General features: G+C 37.8%; 1 protein-coding gene across 10 annotated transcripts in view; it reads right to left on the bottom strand.

Annotated features, from left to right (window-relative positions):
* The window catches only part of grik1b (glutamate receptor, ionotropic, kainate 1b), an 88,854-nt gene that overhangs the window by 23,201 nt on the left and 39,337 nt on the right, over window positions 1-26,316 (bottom strand). For 5 of the 10 annotated variants that reach the window (XR_012391067.1, XR_012391069.1, XM_684948.10 and 2 more), the window contains 7 exons: window positions 24,111-24,368; window positions 16,645-16,826; window positions 12,367-12,420; window positions 12,068-12,241; window positions 9,303-9,446; window positions 859-966; window positions 733-771 (listed from right to left, as the gene is read on the bottom strand). Coding sequence is in view for 6 of the 10 variants with exons in the window: in XM_684948.10 (XP_690040.5) it covers window positions 733-771; window positions 859-966; window positions 9,303-9,446; window positions 12,068-12,241; window positions 12,367-12,420; window positions 16,645-16,826; window positions 24,111-24,368 (959 nt within the window). In the remaining 4 variants the exon portion in view is untranslated. The remainder of the gene's footprint in view (window positions 1-732; window positions 772-858; window positions 967-9,302; window positions 9,447-12,067; window positions 12,242-12,366; window positions 12,421-16,644; window positions 16,827-24,110; window positions 24,369-26,316) is intronic. The other 5 variants (XR_012391068.1, XR_012391070.1, XM_009291946.5 and 2 more) reach the window with 1 other exon arrangement.

Here is a 26,316-nt window from a genome sequence, read left to right as displayed (position 1 = left end):
ATCACATTTCTGACACTATTCATTTAGGAATTAATAAAAATTATTATTAAATTAATATAAAATATTACTAGATACATATTTTGTGTTTAGTTTGTTATTTAATCATCATACTTAAACTTAAATTTATTGATTGAGAACTTAAACAAACTCAATAAATAAACAAATAAATAAACAAATGAATACATAAATATTAGTAATATTTGTGTGTCTTTAACATTTAACGTAACGTAAAATTTAACGTTAAATCATAGTAAATTAAATAAAAATACAACTATAATTACATTTGTTGTTACACAGTATTATTGGTTTCATATAAGTTAAAATAGGTAAAAATAAAATAAAGACTAATAAAATTAATTAATTTATAATAAAATAATTTCAATAAAATAAATTCAAATAAATTTAAATAAAGAAAATAAAATAAAGAAAATAAATTCAAATAAAATAATTCTAATAAAATTTTATTAATTTTAAAAAATGTATAAAAATAAAATAAAATAAAATAAAATAAAATAAAATAAAATAAAATAAAATAAAATTAAATTAAATTAAATTAAATTAAATTAAATTTCAGGTTGAGGGGCACAGATGAAAAATATACCATGGTAATGGTATGCACATGGTAACTGCATATCTCATGAAATCATTACCATGGTACTACAGTTCATCAGCAGTGCTTTTTGAAGGAGAGAAGGGACCAACACGTCACATTTCTAAGTGTTTAATACCAACCTTCTTCCACACTTTGTTAAAACGGCCGCTCTCCAACGGCTTGTGAAGAGAAAACAGAAAGGCCACATTGACATGTATGATCAGACAGAAGCAGACGATGGAACTGAGATCGTGGGCTGTTTTTACCTTCTCCAAACCGTCCTCTTTCAGGCTGATGATGTCCAGGTCGAAGTCTTTCCTCAGGCCGTCTGTTTTGTTGATGATGATCTGACCGGTCAGACCGTTCCACTGAGCCTGAGCACACAAAACACAATTACACATTAAATTAATGGAGTGTTACGTTTTTTTCCATTAATAGATCAAACTCACAGTGCTCATCTGTTTTTTCAGTGTTAGTTTGGATGCCAGATGCAGCATTGGGATCATCGCCAAACAAAACAAAACAAAAGTGAAGTGCATTCGAGTAAAGTTTAGGAGAAGAGTGAAGCAAAGTTAAGATAAAGGTAAAGTTAAGGTGAAGAAAAGGCAGAGCAAAGAATAGTAAAGGTGAAATAAAGGCGAAGATAATTTAAATGGAACGAAAAGTAAAGTAGAAGTGAAGTAAATGTAAAATAAAAGTGACAAACTGAATTAAAGTGCAGGTAAAGTAAAATTAAAGGTGAACAAAATGTAAAGAAAAAGTCAGGCAAAGGTAAAGTGTTTTAAAGGTAAAGTAAAATTAAATGTAAAAAAAAGCAAATGCAACGTAATAAAATATAATAAAGGAGATGTACACTCACAGGCCACTTTATTAGGTACACCTGTCCAATTGCGTCAACGCAAATTTCTAATCAGTTAATCACATGGCAGCAACTCAATGCATTTAGTCATGTAGACGTGGTCAAGACAATCTGCTGCAGTTCAAACTGAGCATCAGAATGGGGGAGATTTAAGTGTCTTTGAACGTGGCATGGTTGTTGGTTCCAGATGGGCTGGTCTGAGTATTTCAGAAACTGCTGATCTACTAGGATTTTCACGCACAACCATCTCTAGGGTTTACAAAGAATAGTCAGACAAAGAGAAAATACCCAGTGAGCGACAGTTCTGTGCGGGCAAATGCCTTGTTGATGATAGAGGTCAGATGAGAATGGCTAGACTGGTCCCAGCTGATAGAAAGGCAACAGTAAATCAAAAAACACTTGTTACAATCGAGGTCTGCATAATCAAATCACTTTTATTGTCACATCATGAGCAGCACTTGTGCTATGATGAGTGAAAAGCTTAAAAGAGCATCTCTGAACGCACAACATGTCCAAACTTGAGCCAGATGGGCTACAGTAGCAGAAGACCACACCAGGTGCCACTCCTGTCAGGTAAGAACAAGAAACTGAGGCTACAATTCACTCAGGCTCACCAAGATTGTACAAAAGAAGATTGGAAAAACGTTGCCTGGTCTGATGAGTCTCAATTTCTGCTGCAACATCCGGATGGTAGGGTCAGAATTTGGCATCAACAGCATGAAAGCATGGATCCATCCTGCCTTGTATTAACGGTTGCGGCTGGTGTAATGGTGTGGGGGATATTTTCTTGGCACACGTTGGGCCCATTAGTACCAATTGAGTAAAGCGTACCCCTCTTCTGATGGCTAATGGGTGGCTGATACTTACATGGCCTCACCCAAAAGGCCAGAACAAGAGCTCGATTTTGCTGGTAAATGGAGTCTATAATTAACCTCACACAATAAATGAATGAATTCTGTCTGAACAAAAGCCAAAATCAGTAATGGTCCTGTCCAACACATGATTCAGATGAACTTTCACCCAGATCATGAGCGTTTATGAGACCCAGTGGATTCAACAGATGCCCAATAAAGCCTTGTGAGCAAAGCCGCTGGATTATTTCTTTAATTTGCTCCTCGTAAGAATTAAAACGGGGTTGGTAGCGTTCATAATCTTCACATACAGTAGTGGAAATCTTCAAGATCTTCACACTGAGGTCACGTGACCTTGGTTCGGATTTGTTCCAGTTAATATTCTTTAGTATAAATCTCACTTGATCCATCAGTTTTATCACGTCCGGCTCAAGATCACATGTACTGTACAGCGAGCTCTAGTTACCGATTACCGATTAAACGCACCAGCCCTGGAATCAACACATCATTATTTCAGAGATGTGCTCACTAACAATGCAAAGTGTCAAAAAGCTTTCGCATCTGTTGTGGTGAGCTGCAATTATTACAATCCTTTTTTTGGTGATCTAAAATAAAAATTCAAACTAAGGCTCTCTCCACACTAACACTGTTATTTTCAAAATGCACATTTCGAAACCTATGTCCATTCATTCACATGTAAATGCAGTATTAGGTGACTGAAACCAAAACTCCAGCCAGGGCGAAGATATTCTGAAAGTCCGGTTACAGGTCACAGAATTTTTGTCTCATAGAGTCAGCTTGCAGACTGTTTCCATTCATTCATTTTCCTCCAGCTTAGTCCCTTATTTATCAAGGGTCGCCACATAAGAATGAACCTGAGGCGTTCCCAGGCCAGCCGAGAGAGATAGGCCCCGTTTACACCAATGCATTTTAGTTTGAAAACGCATAAGTTTTGCAACGGTTATGCCCTACGTCCACACTATGCCAGAGTTTTCGAGACCCGAAAATGGAGTGCATTGAAACGCTCTGGGCTCTATTTTGACGGTCGATGCGCAGAGCGCAAAACGCAGGGCGCAAAACGCAGGGCGCAAACGCTTTCAGGGCGTGTCAGAACGCGTTTTTGTTGATTTAAGGACGGGAAAACCTGCTTTGCGCCATGGCGCATGGTCTAAAAGGGTTGAGTTTATTTTCTTAATGAGTTATAGGTGTGTTTTGAGAATAAACCAATTAGAGTCTCATCTCCCATTACCTTTAAGAGCCAGCTGCGTCGCGCCAAGAGCGCATTCGCTATTTACAGGACGTAAAGTAAGTCTAAGTGGAAAAAATGAGCATTTCACTAGCAAACAGTTAACAGTTTTTTTTAACAGAAAACAGTTAAACAGAGCATCTACTGCGTGAGAATGAGAGATAATGGATCTACTTTCACTTTCGCTCTTGGATAGGAAACCTTTATGCAAAGACATCAATTAGTCTATAAATAAATAATTTTGTTTGTTAAGCGCAAATATTCGTTTCAAAACTATTTCTAAATTCAGTTCTAATTTCCAGCAAACGAATAAATGAACAATAATAATGAAGTGTGCTCAAAAACCTGAGTTATATTCTAAAACACATGCTGTGCCCTATATGGTCTAAAACCTGACGGGTGGACAAATCTAAGCTTGTTTTTAATAAAACAATATAAATATGGATATAATAAATAATACTGCTAATAATAATAACATTATACAAAAGCAAATTGTCATGAATGAACTGAAAAAGCCTCCCGAGATGAAGAAGACATAAAAGCAGTGATTTTTCAAATTTATGTAGGCTAGAAAATAATGTTTTGTAATATTTTAATCCTTTATATTTATATCCTATATCTATTCTTATTATATTCTATATATATATATATATATATATATATATATATATATATATATATATATATATATATATATATATATATATATATATATATATATATATATCCTTGATATTAAAATTTTTTCATATGTAAAGATATTTGCCTATTCCTCTTGTGTGTATTAAGCAGTGTGTAAGCGAGGCGCAACTCTGCGCTGGAGTTTAGACCGGGTTAGTTTTTATCTAATGAAAAATCTATTATAGTTTCTCAAAATAGCGACGCGCCAGTGGTCCGCCTCAGAACGCCTTCCTTTTTAGACCAGAACGCCTATGGGCGCACAAATGAGCGCTAATGCATTTGCTATTTAAACAGCGTAGCGCAACACCTCAAAACGACTCTTGCGCCAAGCTGAAACTACCAAAAGACTATTGCGCCGTGCCTTGCGCCACATTCGCATCTCTGATTGTTGATTTTTTCTTCAATATTAAGTAGCCTACACACACACAGTTCAGTCTCGCGTCCTCTCCGTGTAAGTTCAGACTTCGCAAATTTGATATGGAAAACAAACTCTCGAGTGTCATTTATAAAGTTATTCACCTCACCCTAGCTATGCTGTTTCATTGTCTTAACCATAAACTGAAAACATGATTTAAGGAACTGCTTTTTTCATTTTGATATTAGCAACTTAACAGACATCAAAAATGTTGAGGCGCCGTGTAGCTGCATAGTATGAGCGTCATCTTCATGCATATTTATAACAAAACTGAGCCTATAACATTACTGACTCCTTTTGTTTCATTGAAAATACGAAACATACCCTCTCTTTCACTGAATACCAGTTTTAATAATCAATAATGGCCATTTTAAAAGTATATTTACGTATATTAACGTATATTAAAGTATAACGTTCATACAATAAAGAAAAAAAAGGCAAGCAATCAGTCAATTGTGCAGAATCGGTGTCCGCGGTAACATTAATTAAGATATTAACCTAACTTATACTTGCGCTCAGCCAAAACACATTACCTGAGAACAAGTAATAGATTCAAAAGAAAAACGTCAGGGACTAATATGTTGTTAGATATAGACAACAAGATGAATTATATATCACGTTTAACAAATATAGTGAGATTAGATCCAGCGGGAGATGCTTGATGAACAGTCCGACGTGCACAGCTCTCATATGGGTATGTGCTCAAAGCACGCTGGAGCGCATGCCAGAGTGTGTGTTTGTTTGTGTGTGTGGTCACGTGATGTGCGTTTTCTCCGTTTTAATCTAAACAGAGAGCTGTTCAGAAACGCTGGGTAAACTAAAATGCACTAGTGTAAACGGGGCCAAAGTCCCTCCAGCGTGTTCTGGGTCTTCCCCGAGGCCTCCTACCGATGGAACTTGCCTGGAATACCTCCCTAGGTAGAGGTTCAGGAGGCATCCAAAACAGATGCTCGAGCTACCTCAGCTGACTTCTCTCAATGTGGAAGTACAGCGGCTCTACTCTAAGCTCTTCCCGGGTGTCAGAGCTCCTCATTCTATCTATAAGCAGGGCCGGTGCGTCCATAGAGGCGACCTAGGCGGCCGCCTATGGCAGTAGTATACAGAGGGCGGCGTCCGCGACACCTCCCTAACCACCCGCGTCCTCAGATACATTCGCGCATAGACGACAGAATAGAGAGGGCGGCATCAGCGACACCTACTTCAGCATCCGCGTGTCCTCAGTTATATCCGCGCATAGGGTGGCAGAATAGAGAGCGTAGTGTCTGCGACACCTCTCTCCCTCCCTCGGCACCCGCATGACCTCAGTTATATCCGCGCATAGTGCGCTGGAAAAGAAGTCCACGACACCTCACTTCATTTTCATAACCGGTCACTTTTGTTTTCACATTGGGGTTGAGGGCGGTGTGATTGTCCTCTGCCTAGAGCGGCAGTTCAGCTTGGTCCGGCGCTGTCTATAAGGGTGCGCCCTGCTACCCTATGAAGAAAACTCATTTCGACCGCTTGTATCTGAGATCTTGTCCTTTCGGTTGTGATTCAAAGCTCATGACTTTAAGCGAGAGTAGGAAGATAGATTGACCGGTAAATCGAGAGCTTTGCCTTTTAGCTCAGCTCCTTCTGTACCACAATGGACCAGTACATTGACCAAATTACTGCTGCACCACTCCACCTGTCAATCTCATGCCCCATCCTTTCCTCTTGAACAAAACCCCGAGATACTTGAACTCCACCACCTGGGTTAAGGACTTTCCTCCAACGTTTTTTTTTAAACAAATGTGGGAAAAACTACATGTACATGTGGAAATGGCCTAAAATTGTTTCTCCTATTGTGTGCTATGCTAAACAGAACTATTAAGTAACTGATGTAATCCTTTTTCTTTTTACAAATGTCTCAATAAAGTGATCAGAGATCAAATAAAAACAATGAAACCTGTTCAGCGATTCTCCACTGAGGGGCTGTTCTGAGTGAATGGCACTATTTTATTACACAGATCGCCTCCAGAGGTGAATCGCTGAACTTTGAACTCATTTCTGAGATTTATGTAATCATGTGACCATAAAAATTTGACACATGCTCCAAACCACTAATTCAAAACAGAAGATTCGCAAAAGTTTCTGAGCTTCATTAAGCAGTGTTTCGAACGCAGCCATCACTAGTTCATACTGTACGGAAAACAAGCAGAGCCACAGGAGCTCAGCATCAGTAATGCAGCAAGAGCCATTAAGATATGATCCAACACAGATTCATCCTCCAGACTGCAAGACCAAAATGCTGAATCAACAACAACAGCTCCAGAACAGAAGAGCCCTGACAAGAACACTCGGAAGATGTCACAAGCAGAAAGAAAGAGAGACAGACACACACACACACAGATTGTCTGTACATAAATCATGTGCAACTGATTTGAAGAGCTTCCAGAGGAGTGAGAAATGATGCATTTTGTCTAAACAGACTGAATTCTCCATCAGCGAGTGTTTGATGGTTTAAAAGATTACATCATAATTCTGTCATCATTTATTCATGTCAATCAATAAGCACCAGATGAGAAAATTAAAGATTTTTATTTTATTTTATGCTAAATGACCTGTTTAAGTTGTTGTGAAAGAAGTTGTATTTGATTGAAGGGAATATATCTTCTCAAAATCTTCTCAAATGAGAACAAATATGTGCTGGGGCTTGACTTTGTTTTCCGGGAATTGACTGCATGGTTGGATGACTGTGATTTTCTATAGCGTGCATTAGTGCCTGTCCACTTTTTTAACACGGCTGTTTTCTAAGCTCCCATTTTTTTCCCAATATGGATGTTACAAAAGTCTAAAAATTGTAAGAAGTATATATTATTTTTGTTTACTTCTGTAAATTATGATTTTTCCTCCATATTTTAAAGTAAAATGTCATTTAAATATTTTTTTTGGCATAGAATAACTTAAAAGGTGTCATGTTTTCAGACATTTATATTTATTTTATGACAGAAACATTTAATAACCATAAAATATAATTAAATAAATATTATAATTAACAATTAGTAATATAATTATATAATAAATATTTATTCATTAATTTTCTTTTCGGCTTAGTCCCTTTATTAATCACAGCTGCAACCCATCACTGGGAAACACATACACACTCATTTACACACATATACACTACGAACAATTTAGCCTACCCAATTCACCTGTACCATGTCTTTGGACTGTGGGGGAAATCGGAGCACCCAGAGGAAACCCATGCAAACGCAGGGAGAACATGCAAACTCCACACAGAAAAGCCAACTAGCCCAGCCGAGGCTCAAACTAGCCACCTTCTTGCTTTGAGGCGACAGCACTACTTACTGCGCCACTGCGTGACCAAATTAATAAATATAATAAAAATAAATGAATGTCTTGTAAAATGGTGTTCAAACTCACATTGGGAGCATTTAACACTGAATAAAGTACATAATCTGTACCTGAGGTGATCTTAGCAACCCAGCTTATTCTGAAAACGTAGTCCCGTGGACGTTTCTGGAGTCTGCGCAACACATTCCGGGAGGTACGTATTTTTGCAGTTTTTGTTTTTCGCGAATCCACGAGAGGCCGCTGTGTGCGCTTTTTCATATCTCAAATGTCTCTCGCATCTGCGTTGTTCTCGCATAAACCCACCAGAGGCCGCTGTCGAACGACTGTCTGTCTGACTGACTGAACGATTGACTGGGCGACCGGCCAATCGACTGACCCATCCTTCTCCTTGCCTAAACCCAACAAGTTTAACCGATTGACCCACCCACCTGCTTACTTCCCTAAACCCAACCAACAATTTACAAAAGCCGTCCAGAAAAAGAAAAGCCCTCGTCTGATTTTTACCACGTTTTTTCGGATTTCACCACATTCTCACCCTGTTATTTACTTGTTCACTTTATTTTTTTGGATTCTGTTTTTGTCCTGATTTCTGAAACCGCTCTTCCCCGGACTCGAATCAGGTCATCGTCGTCGCCGTGGTCAGCTCCTCTCTGCGTCTCAAGTCCGCCGACGTACACAACGCGCTAACTGGACAAACTGGTTGCGGCGGGAAAAGCCTCCACAACGTAGTCACACATTAAGCATGAAAAGGAACAATGTCATACCGTCCCATAGCGTTCACTTAAAAAATAAAATGCAGCCATACATACCTCCAGCTACATAATTCACAGTCTCCAGAAAAGTCCACGGGACTATGTTTTCAGGATGAGCCTGGGTTGGATCATTGTCTTAGTAATATATACTGGTGTTCTATTGTGGCGTCGCTGAAATAGAAACCATTTCTAAAATAAAAACTTAGCATCGCCATCACAAATGGTTAGGACAAAAACTCCTTTTAACATGGAAAAGGGATGTATCTGGGACACGGTGTAATGCAAAGGTGTCCTAGAGAGCCGGTGGCCTGCATATTTAGAATTTTAACCCTAATCAAACACAACTGAACCAGCTAATCAAGCTCTTTGTAGGTATACTAGAAACTTACAGGCAGGTGTGTTGAAGGAAGTTGGAGCTAAACTGTTACAAAGTTGGGCATCCCTGGTGTAATGTTGTACTCCCAGAAGGGTACTGAAATTAATATTTGGTTGAATAACCCTAACATTTCTCAACAGCAGCATATAAGAGTAATTGTCATCATGTTGACTGTATAAGCAGGTTTTATTCACCTCTTTAAACATGCTGATGAATCGCGAGCCGAATCGCCAGGGTTTGTGTCTGTGACACTGCAGTGAGCTGACGGTGATCTGAGACGCTCGTTGAGACGCAGCCGCCACCATATACACTGCGTCATACATCAGAGCTGCTTCAGTCTGAAACACACACACACACACACACACAGATTTACAATACATGAAACACACTAGGTGATTCTGTTAAACCAAATCAATGACTCAATCTCATTTGCTTTTAGGCTATATTTATATTCAAATTCATATTTAAATGAGTTACACAACATCTTGTAGGGCTATTTAGTTGGATACATTTTTTCAAATATCAACACTTATTGAACTGAACTGAATCAACATTGAACCAACTAGCTATTAGGGCTGCTTTTTGGGTTAAATTGAGTTTGTTTCATGACTTTCATGTTGATTCTATGTTTCTGGTTCAGATCTAGGCTCAAAATAAACACTTAATTTTGAGAAATGTTATCAATCTTCCAGCACTGAACAGGGCTACAGAGCTGCTTTAAGTTTATTGCATATTTGTTTTGAAATGGATGACATTTGCGATATCAACACTTATTGATCTGAACTGAATCAACATAAAACCGTAGGTATGATTCTCTATAGGGCTGTGCAATATGAAAATATATATTGCATGGGCAAAATAAGAAGCCTATCATTTCATATTATGCTTTATCATTTATCATTCTTAATTCTCTGAATATGCAATGACTCACTTGTTTCTGATTCAATTCTAGCCTCAAAAAACACTTCATTACCAGAAAAGTAATTAATCTGACTGCACTGACATCATAAAAACATAAACATGAGCAGAACTGAATGTATATTGTTTCAGAGCGACTTTGCTGCATCTTTGTTTTAAAAATCGATGAAATGATCAACATCAATATTTATTGATCTGAACTGAATCAACATTGAAGCAACTAGCTAATACTGTTGTGTTCCGTAGAGATGCTTTTTGAGTTAAATTGAGTGTGCTTGATGACAAATGAACTGTGAAAATGATTCTCTATAGGTCTGTGCAATATGACAAAATATATTGCATGGGCAAAATAAAAAGCCAATCATTTCATATTATGCTTTATTGTTTATTATTTTTCTTGATTCTCTGAATATGCAATGACTCACTTGTTTCTGATTCAATTGTAGGTTTAAAAAACACTTCATTATCGGAAAAGTAATTAATCTGACTGCACTGAGAGCATGAAAAGAATAAACATGAACAGAACTGAACATATAATGTCTCATAAAGTGACTTTGCTGCATCTTTGTTTTAAAAATCGATGAAATGATCAACATCAATAATTATTGATCTGAACTGAATCATTGAACTGACTAATGGCACTGTTGTGTTCTGTAAAGCAGTGTTTGATAACTAACGAACTCTGCTTATAATTTTCAATAGTGCTGTGCAGTTTGATCATAAATATATTTATCATATAGACAAAGTCTATTGTTTTAATATTACGCTCGACTGTTCATGTTGTAGTGTCACATAATACATGGTTTATGGTTTGACTTTTTTTTAGAAAATTTACATATGCACAAGATTACACGCCATTATAGGGATGCAGAAAGAAACTCGAATAATAGTAATGTGTGAAAGTTGCGATATTGAAAGTGGTTCAATTAGCTACATTTTTGTTTTATTATTTTTATATTGTCATGACCTGCAATCATATTTTTAAAGTGTTTTTGTTTTAATTTATTAATATTTGTTTAATCGAATACATACGAATGGGTACATTTCTAATGTATAATTAAAAAATACATACACTCACCGGCCACTTTATTAGGTACACCTGTTTTTGCAAATTTTAAATCAGCCAATCACATGGCAGCAACTCAATGCATTTAGGCATGTGGGCATGGCCAAGACGGTTTTCTGTAGTTCAAACTGAGCATCAGTATGGGGAAAAAGTGATATAAGAGACTAATAACAGTAAACTGAGGCTACAATTCGCATTGGCTCACCAATAGAAGATTGGAAAAGCATTGCCTGGTCTGATGAGTCTCGATTTCTGCTGCGACATTCGGATGGTAGGGTCAACACCATGAAAGCCTGCCTTGTATCAACAATTCAGGCTGGTAGTAGTGGTGTAATGGTGTAAGGGATATTTTCTTGGCATGCTTTGGGCCCATTAGTACCAATTGAGCATTGTGTCAACGCCACAGCCGACCTGAGTATTGTTGCTGACCATGTCCATCCCTTTATGACCACAGTGGATAACACGCCATTTCATGAAGCACGAATCATCTCAGACTGGTTTCTTGAACATGACAATGAGTTCACTGTAATCAAATGGTCTCCACAGTCACCAGATCTCAATCCAATGAAGCACCTTTGGGATGTGGTGGAATAAGAGATTTGCATCATGGATGTGCAAATGACAAATCTGCTGCAACTGTGGGATGCCATCATATCAATATAGACCGAAATCTCTGAGGAATATTTCCAGTACCTTGCTGAATCTAAGGATTAAGGCAGTTCTGAAGGCAAAAGGGGGTCCAATCTGGTAATAGTACGGTGTACCTAATAAAGTGGCCGGTGAGTGTACAGTCCCTTACATGTGGTAAATCTATGTAAACTATTAACTAATTGAATTTACAGAAATTGTGCTACAGTATATCGTGATCAGGATATGAGATGACTTCTATCCTGAAATTAGATGTTTTGTCATATCGCCCAGCCCTAATTCTCTTTATGTAATGTGATAGTGTATATATTTATAGGATAAACAGACTGTCATCATTCCATCCTGCAGGCCGGTCTCAGGTTTGGGTGGAGCCTGCAGTCTCTCCATGGACCATTTCTCCACCACTGACGCCACCTGAGGATTGTCGATGTTGAGCAGACGGAAACCAGTCATGTTCACACCACTGTATCGAAACGGCTCCAGGTCCAGCGAATACAGATCCTGTCACATAAGATACATTTTCATGCAACAATTTAGACCGCCATGACGCCATTCGATTTTAAGTCCCCCACTGGGATATAAAAACTTGTGGACAAACACACAAAGACAGAATATAGGAAACTTACCAGAGTGGTAAAGAAGAAGTGGTAGTATTCGGTCATCATGCCCATTGACAACAGCTATAGCACAAACACAGACACAAGAGCATGAAAATATGGAAGCATATGAGTAGCATAATTCAATTCAAAATGTAATATGCAAAATGGCAATGCAATATGTTAAATGGCAATGTATTTCTGTATTTGAATTTGCATTTCCAAGACATATGAGCAATGTTTGGTGCAGAATGAAAATGTAAGTTAAATTACAATGTTTGCATTTCTCATTTCAAACACTGTTTTAATATGTCAATTGTATCCACATTTTAAAGCTTTATAAGTAGCAAAATTAAATTGAAAATGCTATACACAAACTGAATTTGATGTGAATAAAGTACAAGCAGAAACTGTAGCAAAATGATCATTTAAATGTTATTTGTCCTAAATGCATTTACACTGGCGTCTAGGAAACGCAGGATTACATTTTCAGCATGACAGCATGGGATGTGTGTAGCAAAATTAATTTTGAAATGTAATACGCAAAACGATAATGTATTATGTAAATGGCAGTGTATTTCTGTATTTCAGTTAGCATTTTCCAAGACATATGTGCAATATTTGCTGCAAAATGAAAGTGAAAATGAAAAAAAACATATTCCATTTTCATTTAATACATCGTGATGAATGAAAGCCGATTTGAAATTGAAAATGCATTCTGGCCTGGCCACGCCCACAGACGGCCACCAATGCTGCAAGGCGGGTTTTAGGTTATGTCGTCACAGCTGCAGTGAGGACTATTTGGGACATTTGGCAGCATAAACATGGCGAAGTCTGTTCCTCAGCGGCTTCGTAAAGCTGCACGAGCCCTCGAGCGTGAACTGGGAAATACTATAGAAAACCAATCACCTCCTAGCTCAGTAAAGTTGGTCTTAGGTTTGATATTCGCGCACGCAGTCCAAGACACATTGCTCATATGTCTTGGAAAATGCAAATTTAAATACAGAAATACATTGCCATTTAACATATTGCATTGCCATTTTGCATATTACATTTTGAATTGAATTATGCTACTCATATGCTTCCATATGAAAATGCTGCATTGCATCACTCTTATTATAAACAAATATCAAATATTACAAATAATTATCCCCTTTTCAGCCAATTTTATTATCCTTTTTCTTACCCCCCCCCCCCCCCCCCCCCATTCCTTTTTAACATGTTTTTCATCATATTTATTTTGTGTTCTGTTTTGAATCATTTTTATTTGTTGTACTTTATGAGCAAATGCAGTGTTATGGATGTGACGTTTGCAGTAACATCTTAAAATTCCCTTAGAAAGTATATGTTAACTTTATATTGAAACATATGTTGATAGTTTCAAAAACAACTAACCACAGAGTCATGGGATCAGAAAAATATCAATATGTAAACATATTTTAAATTAGGGAAAACAACACGTGTGAGTATAAAAGTATGCCAGTTTACAGTATACAACATACTTTGTAGAAATACTGCGAATTAAACTGCACAACCCAAAAGAAATGAAGCTAATCAAAAGGATAAGAGTTGGATCACTGTAGAACAAAAACGATTGATTTTAATTTAGTTTACATTTTTGCATTCCAGAGAAAAAAGCTTCATTATGGATATGACGCCTCTCCGTTTTAGATGTGACAGATGTGAAATCAGCGCTTGTGTGACTTTAGTAAATCAAATATAATTGTTTGAGAGCATTGACAGAGACATTATTGAGTATTTTTTACAGTACTGTAAAAAATTTTGATGGCAAGGTTGACATTTGCATGGAACTGCTCTTATGTTTCTATTATTCTTGTTTATGTAAAGCTCTTTGAATTACTATGGTGTACAAAATGTGCTATATAAATAAACTTACTTTGACTTGCTTTTATATTAGTAGCCTTAACTGTTTCTTGCATCAAATAATAAGTACAGTGTATACAGGGCCGGATTAAGAACACTTGGGCTATAGCAAATCCAAGGGTCCCCCTTTTCCCTTTTCATTTTTTTTTTTTTACCTCACAAAAGTGTATATATATTTATATATATTTATTTATACAACAGTTCTGTCTGGTTTAAATCTGATTGTCTGATAGCCGTGCAATATTCTGCAATATCAGAACTCCTACAGCCTCTTTACCCTTTGTGTATTACTCCGCCCACCTACAGCCAGCAAAAAGCGAACACTCCAGATCTAAAGTTTAAAAGATGCACGCTCAACTGTTTAACTGTTGGCTTATGATTTGAATCCGGAAGAAAGTAACACAGGAAGCCATTTAAGGTGACTTGGGGCCTACTCGTACTATTCTATTTGTAACGTGCCCAGGCCCGTTTCCCGGATCGTTTGAGAAGTGTGAGTACGCTGAATCAGGCTCAGGCACAGTTCACTTGGCCGGCCCTGGCGCGGTTCACTTGGCCTTTGTAGTGTGAGTGCAAAACACGCCAAAGCCTAAAACTGAAAGCGAGACGTGACTTTAAAGGGACTGTTTCAAATGGATTTATTAATCATTCTTACTGTTAAGTGAACGCAAACTGCCGTAGTTTATTAAATACGCAAACCTCTCACTGCATGACAGCTGCGCGCCTTCAGCAAACCTCAGAATTCCTGCAGCACGAGGACTTTATGACTGTTTATGAGCGTCAAAAGTGTCTGATCTGCACGGCGAAATATCTGACTGCATGTCACCGCATCCCTAAGGACTAAAAGCGACATAACTGGAGAAAACTCCACTGTGCTGAGTGAGAGCGCTTACTGAACAGCGCAGCATCGATCAGGTTAGCGTGCCCGATTGTAATGTGAGTGCGGGCCGTCTGGGGAGACGGGAGGGGGGACAAGCGTGCTTTGGCCCGGTTTGGGGCAACTGTACATAGTGTGAGTGCACCCTAATATGGTATTAAATGATACCTTTAAATGTAAGTACAGTACATGCTATTTTTTGTCTCATTTATGTTAATAAAAAATCAATCAAGTTGTAATAAAGTTTTAATTGTGCGTTCTGTTTAATTTGACCTTTTTTCAAGCAAAAAATAATGCATTTCATATATTTTTTTACCCTGTTTTAGAGAAGAGATCCACTAAATGGCATTGAAGTATATATACAAAAAAAATCTATATAAATATATTTATTCATCACATTTGATGCAACATTAAAAGTGTTAATTTAGGGCTCACAAGGCACAAAATCAATCTAAAAATTGTCATTTGAAATCTTCATACTTCACCAATAAACCACTAGGTCTGACTTAAATATCAGCCATTTGAACATAATTAATATTGAAAATAGTATAGCATTTAATATAATCAATCACATATTCTGTTAAATATTTTAATAAGCACAGTTCAGAATACATGTTACCTAATTTTTACATAAACGTATCTGTTACCCTGAATGCAGATGATCTGTTTCACCCATATTTTGACAATTTACAAGTCATTTTTAACATTAAAGTGGACACTTTTCTTTGCTCGCATTGCTGAAGTGTGCCTCACGCAGGTGAGTGGGTTTCACAAACCACCCATGGAAACACTGTTCTCTCTATAAGCACCACACACTTACATGTTTACCTGCGAATGTACCACACAATCACATTGGGCTAATTGTTTTCTTTAACATTAAAATATCTTACACAATAAAAGTATCTGCACAGTCTGTCTTAGATTATGTGTATAGTTTAAGTAGTATATGTATAGTTAGTAGTAAATACAGTTAGAATACTGCTCCATTATGTTAGTTACTGTATACAGTAGGTTTAAAATAGCTCTTACGCACAGTGTTTATAATTAATAATTATGCTAATTTAAGATTTTTAGCACCATATTCCTGTGACACACGACATTTGGTTCCACACATATAGCGGAATAATAATAAAGCTCAACCTGACTTGATTTGACAAGCTTCCTATTCATATAAACCTGTTTTTCTCAGTTAAGTTTGATGTAGACCCCAAAAATCTTTGACCCTAAAATCAAAACATTGAAAATAGAGCATGTCTTTGTCTTTTAGCAACAGGCACAAAGTAGAGCAATCAAATGGATCACATTTGATGGGGATTTAGTTTAGGGATTAGCATTTTTTTTTATTGCTGTAACACAGTAAATGGGATTTGATGATCTCAGTATATGTCATCAGACGTCATCTGTCAAGACATCACATTCAAAAAAGCATTTTTTTGAGTTTTCAAATACAAATTTAAACAGAGAATTCCTAATAAGCATTCCGTTTGCTGATTCAAATTTGAATTCCTAAACGGAACGTGACTTTAAAAAGCTTTAGTGACTGATGTTACCTGTTTGAGGACGTCTGCTGCCGTTTGATACGAGCAGTCAAAGATGACACAAAACTCCTTCCCCTTCTTCATCTCTTTCAGAAGCGGCCGAGCGTCTTTACTGCCCGTCGGTAACTGGCGGATTTTGATCTTGATACTGTACCGGGACGGAGCCTTGATCAGCTCCTGAAGACGAATGAGCCCTGAAAATATCACACAGAGATAATAAGCAATGCTATATCTTTTTTAGAGAGGAAAAAAAAAATTTGGTCAAATTTGTATCACTTTTATTCTGCAAAGGGTGCATCAAAATGATAAAAAGGACCATAAAGATTGTTCTTCTTTTGAACTCTTCAATGATCATCATAATCATAAAAAAACTGAATAAATGTGACACCAATAATAATAATAATAATAAAATGTTTCTTGATCATCAAATCAGAATATTACATTTACATTTAGTCATTTAGCAGACGCTTTTATCCAAAGCGACTTACAAATGAGGACAAAGAAGCAATTTACACAACTCTAAGAGCAACAATGAATAAGTGCTGTAGGCAAGTTTCAGGTGTGTAAAGTCTAAGAAGGAAAGCATTAGTTGAATTACAATTGCAGATTAGAAAGGAAAGTGGAGACTAGAAAGTTGAGTTTTTATTCGTTTCTTGAAGACAGCAAGTGACTCTCTCGTTCTGATGCAGTTAGGGAGTTCATTTCACCAACTGGGCAGATAGAACGCGAGAGTTCGGGAAAGTGATAGCTTCTCTCTTTGGGATGGAACCACGAGGCGACGTTCATTCACTGAACGCAAGTTTCTGGAGGGCACATAGATCTGCAGAAGTGAGAGCAGATAAGAAGGAGCAAAGCCAGAGGTCGCTTTGCAAGCAAACATCAGAGCTTTGAATTTGATGCGAGCAGCAACTGGCAGCCAGTGCAAACGGATGAGCAGCGGAGTGACATAAAATAAAGTAGGAAGATTGAATCATAGACTGATTTCTGAAGGATCAGGTGACATAAATCTGAAAATCCAGTTTTAAATCACAATAAAAAATTAGTGCTGGGCAAAGATTAATCAAGATTAATTGCATGCAAAATAAAAGTCTATATTAATATAATATACACTCGCCGGCCACTTTATTAGGTACACCCAGTATTTACAGAAACTGCTGATCTATTGGGATTTTCACACATAACCATCTCTAGGGTTTACAGAGAATGGTCCAAAAAAGAGAAAATATCCAGTGAGCAGCAATTATGTGGGCGCAAATGCCTTGTTGATGACAGAGGTCAGAGGAGAATGGTCAGACTGGTTTGAGCTGATAGAAAGGCAACAGTAACAACCGAGGTCTGCTGAAGAGCATCTCTGAATGCACAACACGTCCAACCTTGAGACAGATGGGCTACAGCAGAAGAAGACCACACCGGGTGCCACTCCTGTCAGCTAAGAACAAGAAGCTGAGGCTACAATTAGCACCAAAATTGAACGATAGAAGATTGGAAAAACATTGCCTGGTCTGATGAGCCTAAATTTCTCCTGCGACGTGCGGATGGTGGGGTCGGATTTTGACATCAACAACATGACAGCATGGATCCATCCTGCCTTGTATCAACGCTTAAGGCTGGTGGTGGTGGTGTAATGGTGTGGGGGATATTTTCTTGGCACACTTTTGACCAATTAGTACGATCGCATCAATGCCACAGCATACATGAGTATTGTTGTTGACCATGTCCATCATAAAGTGTGAATCACCTCAGACTGGTTTCTTGAACATGATAATAAGTTCACTGTACTCAAAAGGCCTCCACAGTCACCAGATCTCAATCCAATAGAGCACCTTTGGGATGTGGTGGAACAGGAGATTTGCATCATGGATGTGCAGCTGACAAATCGGCAGCAACTGTGTGATGCAATCATGTCAATATGGAGCAAAATCTCTGAGGAATATTTTCAGTACCTTGTTGAATCTATGCCATGAAGGATTAAGGCAGTTCTGAAGGCAAAAGGGGGTTCAACCCTGTACTAGTAAGGTGTACCTAATAAAGTGGCTGGTGAGCGTATGTGTATATATAATGTTTTTGTAATACACACACACAGAAACAGAACTATATAAAAAAAATTGTTACAAATATATTTAAATTTATATATAATTTGTGCCATATATACCTCATATTCTTAAATATATATATATATATATTTTTACGCACATATACATGATAAATATACACAATACACACTCATAAAATTTGTAAAACAGATATTTTGGATGCAATTAATCACATGAAAATAAAAAATTAAAATTAAAATAGATTTTTGATAATGATATAAATGATAGAAATCATTTACAAACAGACTTTTTTTAATTAAAAGTGTTAGTTTTTTATTATTGTTTTGATTACACTTCTGATCAAATAAATGCAGCCAAGAAACTTTTTTACCAACTCCAAAATTTGGTTGTTTAAAACGTGAAATTTAGCTTTAACCCACACTTAACTCACAACATTTTAAATGAGTCACACTTTACAATAAGGTTCATTAGTTAATGTTAAGTAATACATTTACTAACATGAACAAACACTGAACAATACATTTACTACAGTATTTATTCATGTTAATAAATGCATGTTAATAATGCATTAGTAAATGTTTAATTATGATTAATAAATGCTTTACATGTCTTGTTCATGATTGATTCATGTTAGTAAAGGCCTTAAAGGGGTGGTCCAGAATGTTATTTTTAAGGCTTGGTTGTGTTAATAAGATGCAAAGCAATGTGTGCTCATGTTTAACTTGAAGGAAATCGTGTTATTTTTTCATAAATCTCACTTTGATTATACACAGCTACTCAGCTAACATGAAAACGACTGTCATATTTCCTAGTTTCTCTAAAAGGCCCACCCTCAAGTGACTCTGATTGGTCATCATCATAATATGCTGTGATTCGCCGATCGGCTCCACGTCACGCCCTGACAAGCACGCGCGTTTTGTGTAAACAGTCAGTCAGTCAGTCAGTCAACACGTGTCTGTAACGAGTGAAAATGGGATGCGGCTCCTTTAACTGTTTCTGTGCCTTTTAGTGTGTTTATGCGTGTATACGATGAAGTATCTGTAACACGAGAAGCGCATGTGCGCGGGAGAGATTTTTATTGTTCTTTTTCTCTCATGCTCGGATTAAGTTATTTTCTATGGTGACAGAATAAAGCACAAGATGTGAGATGAGACCTTTGTGAGCCTGGATTGATTTGTTTTTGATGTTACACTCCAGTTGGGAAATCATTGCTGTATTTTTTTTAAATCAACGCGTTACAGGACGTCTTTCATGCATATGCGGAATATGCCTGTGTAAGTAACATGAATCGTTCACATATCTTTTGCGACTTTATTGTCCGAGTTGTAAAACGCATAGCAAAGCTGCCTATAGAGAGAAACTCTGCCGTCTCCCACAGAGAGACGCAGGTGCTGGCCAAGAGAGCGTGTATGTGTATGTGTGTGTGTGCGTTTACAGCCGTTTGATAAATATAGATTTGTAACGTTAGCTAAGTCGTTAGCGGTTACCATAATTTCCCGTTGTTTACATCTTTGCTACAACACACCGTTAAAGTTAGACACTGTACATGTCATGATCAATTTTAACAAATAAAAACACTTACAGGTCATGACTCAGAGTTCACAGCGTCTCCTTGCTCCATCTTTGAGGAGATTTTAACTGAATCCAGCACTGAACTGGGAGAGATTCTGGAAGCTGTGTTTTGTCAAATCATGCTTGCTATGTATTTTATAGTTCTCTGGAACATAATTAATATTGAACTGTAAGCACTTCTGTGTTTGGGTCGTGTCATTTGGAAGCCCAACAACAGAAACAGAACAGCTCTGTGGAAACAGCAGGATGGCATTTCTCTCTCTGCAGTAACGTTACAGCGCCTCTGGCCACGGCCTTTACCTGCGCAGTGTGGGATGCGCAATAACGAACTTTTGTGATCTCACAGGGGGCGGAAGTATTTTTTGTAGTCCCCAAAATTCGTTAATTGTAGGCGTTGCTAAGCTAACTCTGTACAAATCAAGGTCACCCTTTGCATTAAACTTTGAATATTTTACATTCAGAGATGCTGTTTATGTTCATACAGCTACATTACACATCAACTGAAGTTTAAAATATAATATCGTAGTGGACCACCCCTTTAACTAATGAACCTTATTGTAAAGTGTTACCTTTAAATGCTACAGTATATTTATAATTCTCTCCACTCTTTAACAGGAAATTACTGCACAAGTCATTTTTTTCCACCAAACAGGAATATTGAAAAATGACACATCTCCTGATCTTATTAATAATACAGAAATGTCATTTCAGCAAACAAATGATCTAAGATATGATCTCAAAGTCAATATTAACCACAGCCGTTTCCACAAAAATGTCAAATTCAGAGCTCAAGCATGAATTATGGATGCTTTTCATTCTAACAGCTATCATGTGTTTGCTGCATGGCTGATAAATATGAAATACATACACTGAAATGATGGTGATGCTTCTAAATTCACACACATTTAGAAAATCTTTATGATGTTTAACATAAGCAGTGGCGCAGTAGGTAGTGCTGTCGCCTCACAGCAAGAAGGTCACTGGTTTGAGCCTCGGCTGTGGAGTTTGCAAGTTCTCCCTGCGTTTGTGTGGGTTTCCTCCGGGTGCTCCAGTTTTCCCCACAGTCCAAACACATGCGCTATAGGTGAATTGGGTAAGCTAAATTGTGTGTAGTGTATGAGTGTGAATCAGTGTGTATGGATGTGTCCCAGAGATGGGTTGCAGCTGGAAGGGCATCCACTGCGTAAAACATATGCTGGATAAGTTGGCGGTTCATTCCACTGTGGTGACCCCAGATTTATAAAGGGACTAAGCCGAAAAGAAAATGAATGAACGAATGAATGAATGCTCCACATAAATATAAACATGTAGCCTGTAAAAACATTCAATGATATTCTGTACAGTCTCACTTTGTTTTAGCCACTTGCAGAGAAAATTACTTGTCTTTAAAATACATAGATATAAGTAATTTCTCTATTCTTTTGAACTTTGTTCATCAAAAATCCTTAAAAAAATGATTGCGCATTTCCACAAAAAATATGAACTAGAGAAATGGTTTTCAGGATTGATGACAATAACTTTCTATAGCAGTAAATATGGCTTAATATCAGAGGAATAAATAATACTTTAAATGTGACCTTTTTATCATTATTATTATTATTATGTGAACTTTTTATTATTATTTTTAGTTATTCATTCATTCATTTTCTTTTCGGCTAAGTCCCTTTATTAATCTGAGGGCGCTACAGCGTATATGTTTTATGCAGCGAACGCCCTTCTGGCTGCAACCCATCATTGGGGGACATTGTTATTATTGTTTTTTTTTTATTATTATTATTATACTGACTTGTAAAAAAAAAGGCAACTTAAAACAATTTAAAATAAAATTAGAATTGCTAAAACTTTTAGAGAAATTAAAATGATAGCAGAAAATGTAACCAATTCGAAAAAAATGCTATAAAACTGTGTCCAAATGATACTAAAATAACAGAGACTTTTTGACAAGTTAGTCTGAGATTAACAACCAAAGTCTGCATTTAAAAGTCTTGAGTGTTCACATTTTTCAACATGTTTATTCATTTTCCTCTGGCTTAGTTGTTTATTTTTTAGGGGTCGCCACAGTAGAATGAACCTCCAACTATTCCAGCATATGTTTTACACAGCGCATGCTTTTCCAGTTGCAACCCAGTACTGGGAAACACCCATACACAATCATGAACTACAGCCAATTTGGTTTACCAAATTCACCTATAGCGCATGTGTTTGGACTGTGGAGGAAACCGGAGCACCTGGAGGAAACCCACACCTATACGAGGAGACGATTTTTCAACATATTGCTCTGTAATAGATTCACTCTATTAAAAAAAATAAAGTTTGAAAAGGTTTTTTATAGAAATGGAGTAAATTAACTGTTCTTGATTCCATTAAAACTTTCTAAAATTAGCTTTTTTAACTAGTATAGAGGATATTCTAAAAAAAAAATTATTTAAAAATTTTCATGTATTTTTTTTTTTACACTACAAAATTTTTTTTACGCAATTAAAAGTTTCATTGGACGTGAGGTGAGCGAACAACTGTTGTCGGCTCACAAAATGAGACACAAACCGTGAGGAGACGCATGATTTTATAGTTTACAAAGTTAAAATGCAAAGAAATGAACAGTAGTTTAATTTTGCCCGGCGACATTTGTTATTCGTAATTTCATATACAGATAACCACAATTTATACTATTGTAAAGATAATCGTGTTTATATAAACACTATAAATGAGGAATATAAATCACTATAAATCTCTTGTCCTGCCTATTTCAACCATGAGCCCTGCTGCTGGTAATCTGGAGAACTTAAGCGAACACAGCAGCACGGCGATGTGTCTAAATGTGAACGAAAAGACGAAGTCCGCCATTCTCAAATTCTCGTATAGCTCCCCCAGAAAAAAAATGCTTGCTGCACACAAACAGCTTTGCTGTATCGGCCCTGACAGCATCGCGGGAACAAACACGCAACAAACCCCGTGGATCATGGAAACAAACACATACGACCCTTTATTAACAGCTAAATACTTTGTGCTGTGGATATGTGGACACGGTTTCTCACAGCTTGGCACTGGCAGGTCTGTCTTGCCTTCGGAAAGCACGCGCTATCATGAATAATTAAGAAGCAGGGTCTTCTCATAGGATAAGAAAACTCCGCTTTAAATAATAATGAGAAACCGACGCATCATCACTCCACTTGCAGTTTTGCGAAAGTCACCGATTTTGATTCCGCCCCAAGTAATTTTAAACACGGTAGATGAAATTAGCTGACAAAAGCTTAAAATTATCCAGTTTTTTCCACAAATAAAGCTAATTTTAAATTAAATTAAATTAAATTAAATTAAATTAAATTAAATTAAATTAAATTAAATTAAATTAAATTAAATTAAATTAAATTCAATTCAATTCAATTCAATTCAATTCAATTCAATCATTTTCTTTTCGGCTTAGTCCCTTGATTAATCTGGAGTCGCCACAGCGGAATGAACCTCCAACTTATCCAGCATATGCTTTACGCAGCGGATGCCCTTCCAGCTGCAACCTATCTCTGGGAAACATCCATACACACTCATTCACACTCATACACTATGGACAATATAGCCTGCCCAATTCACCTATACCGCATGTCTTTGGACTGTGGGGGAAACCAGAGCACCCCAAGGAAACCCATGCCAACACAGGGAGAACATGCAAACTCCACACAGAAACGCTAACTGACTCAGCTGAGGCTCGTATCAGCGACCTTCTTGCTGTCAGATGACAGCACTACCTACTGCGCCACTGCGTTGCCTAATTTAATTTAATTTAATTTAACTTAATTTAATTTAATTTAAATTTTTTTTTAATGTATTGGACCCGTCTGTAACGAGTGTACGCACCTGTAGCGTCCTCGTAAACCACCGTCACGGCTTTCCACTTGTAGAACTGCACGATGTCCAGCACGGCGCGGCTGATGGAGGCGTAATCCGGGTACAGGTTGATGTAAAAGCTGTCTTTGTTGTCCACGGACGGGTGTTTCCAGCGGGTCTGGATGTGAGGAACCTCCAGCGCATTGCAGATGGACTGAACCGCACTCACTGAAGAACTGTGGGACGGCCCGAACACTGCGGCCACACCGAGAGCCAGCTGATCACAGGCTGACCACAACACACACACACAAAAAAACAGTATAAGCATTTACCTCAACTCAAATTAAACACGTTTCAATGGTGTTTTCTTCCTATTGTGAAGAAGTGAAACAGCTCTCTGATTAATAAAAAGAAATCTTGTCTGTTAAAGTGTAGTCTGAAAAAAATATCTCCAATGCAATGCTATTTTTGTGAATTATACAGCCGCACACTGCACTGCTCTACATTGCCAGTTATGTTCATTAAGGTGCAGTATGTAAGTTTGACCAGTGGTTGGACTAGGTATTGCATTCCTGGATCAAAACAAACGCAAGCACGGGTTGCCAGATTAATGACACCAACAGGAGCTAGTCTAATGCTGTGTTCACACCAGACGCGTAACGCGAGGATAAATTGCGATTCGCGCGTAAATAGTTGTGTGAACATTGGAGGTTGCTCGCTTCATTCGCGCGTCAAACCCCGCTTCATTCGCGTGTCAAATTCACTTCAGAACAGACGCGGATTGGCGTGATGGGCAAAGCTTCTGTCTGCCCCGTGACTCTAGCTTCATAGCTAAAGGGCTAACATGGATTTTATGAAGAAAATAACAGTATTTTTGTGCTTTATGAAGGATATAAACAGCGTCGATACGTTTAGAGCCGTGTCTGAGTCCACTACATCCTTTCAGAGGTGCATCCAGCTCTTTAAGCTCATAGACTCCTCCAGAAACTGAACCTGGCTGATGGAGGTTTTCAGCGGTGCTTCTGACTGAGCACAGCCCAATTTGATGAACTATTTGTCGCTGTCTGCTAGGGGATTTCCCCTGGGACACCGACAACAGGCGATATGTCACAATCACGCCCCCACAAGAGCAAGCTGCTGATTGGTTAACGCGGCGCGAATGTCCGCTAAAGTTCAGATTTTCGAACGCGAGTGATTCGCGCGAAACGCGCATTGAGCGCGTCAAATGCGCAAAACGCTCAATTTGCGCCACACCATTCGCGCCATGCGCACCGCGCAATTCTCGTCATTCGCGCCGCGCCATTCACGCGTATTGCGCCGCAGGATGTCTATTCGCGCGTTTGCATTAAATTAACATGTAAATCACTCGCGCTTGACGCGCGTTTTACAACTGGTGTGAACGCAGCATAACGATTGAGCCTAAAGGCTGATTTAAATAGTTTTCTATATAAAAGCAATGGCACACGACAGAAGAAATATTCTCCAAACTAAAAGAAGTTTTTGTTCTAATCAACACCGGAAATTAATACTGTATATATGAAACGGCTTCGATTTCTCACAGGTGAACAGCAGAAACTGACAATGATGATCACCTCAAACTTATGTCGTGTTTTGTCTGGTGCAAACAAATCTTGTCATGTAGCATGTTGTTAGGACACAGGGTTACAATGTAACCTTCTCAACTAATGTTTACACTTGTAATATTTATATTATTTGCTAATTAATAGTCACCTCATGTGGAATAGAGCCGAAGATCTTTAGCCGAACTCGAAGAACAGGACCCGACAGGTTCTGGCTTAAGTTCTATCATTTTAGACGGGGGTCAGGCCGGGCTTAGGCTTGTGCGGTAAATGAACATGTGATGCATTTCGATTAGCGCAAGAAAGTAATCAAATCCTTTGATTAAAATCTATCTGCAAAGGTGAAACAAATGATGACGGAGAAGTTAAAGGGCTCCAGTTGAAGGTTCATGCGCAAAGCGCAGGGCGCAAACGCTTTCAGGGCGTGTCAGAATGAATTTTTGCTAATTTAAGGACGGGAAAATCCGCATTGCGCTGTGGCGCATGGTCTAAAAGGGTTGAGTTTATTTTCTTAATGAGTTATAGCTGTGTTTTGAGAATAAACCAATCAGAGTCTCATCTCCCATTCCCTTTAAGAGCCAGCTACATCGCGCCATAAGCGCATTTGCTATTTACAGGACGTAAAGTAAGTGGAAAAACTGAGCATTTCACTAGCA

Source organism: Danio rerio, chromosome 15 (genome assembly GCF_049306965.1).
Source record: "Danio rerio strain Tuebingen ecotype United States chromosome 15, GRCz12tu, whole genome shotgun sequence".
NCBI classification, from domain to species: Eukaryota; Metazoa; Chordata; class Actinopteri; order Cypriniformes; family Danionidae; genus Danio; species Danio rerio.
Note: the sequence above shows the minus strand (reverse complement) of the source record. Positions and strands in the feature narration are given on the sequence as shown.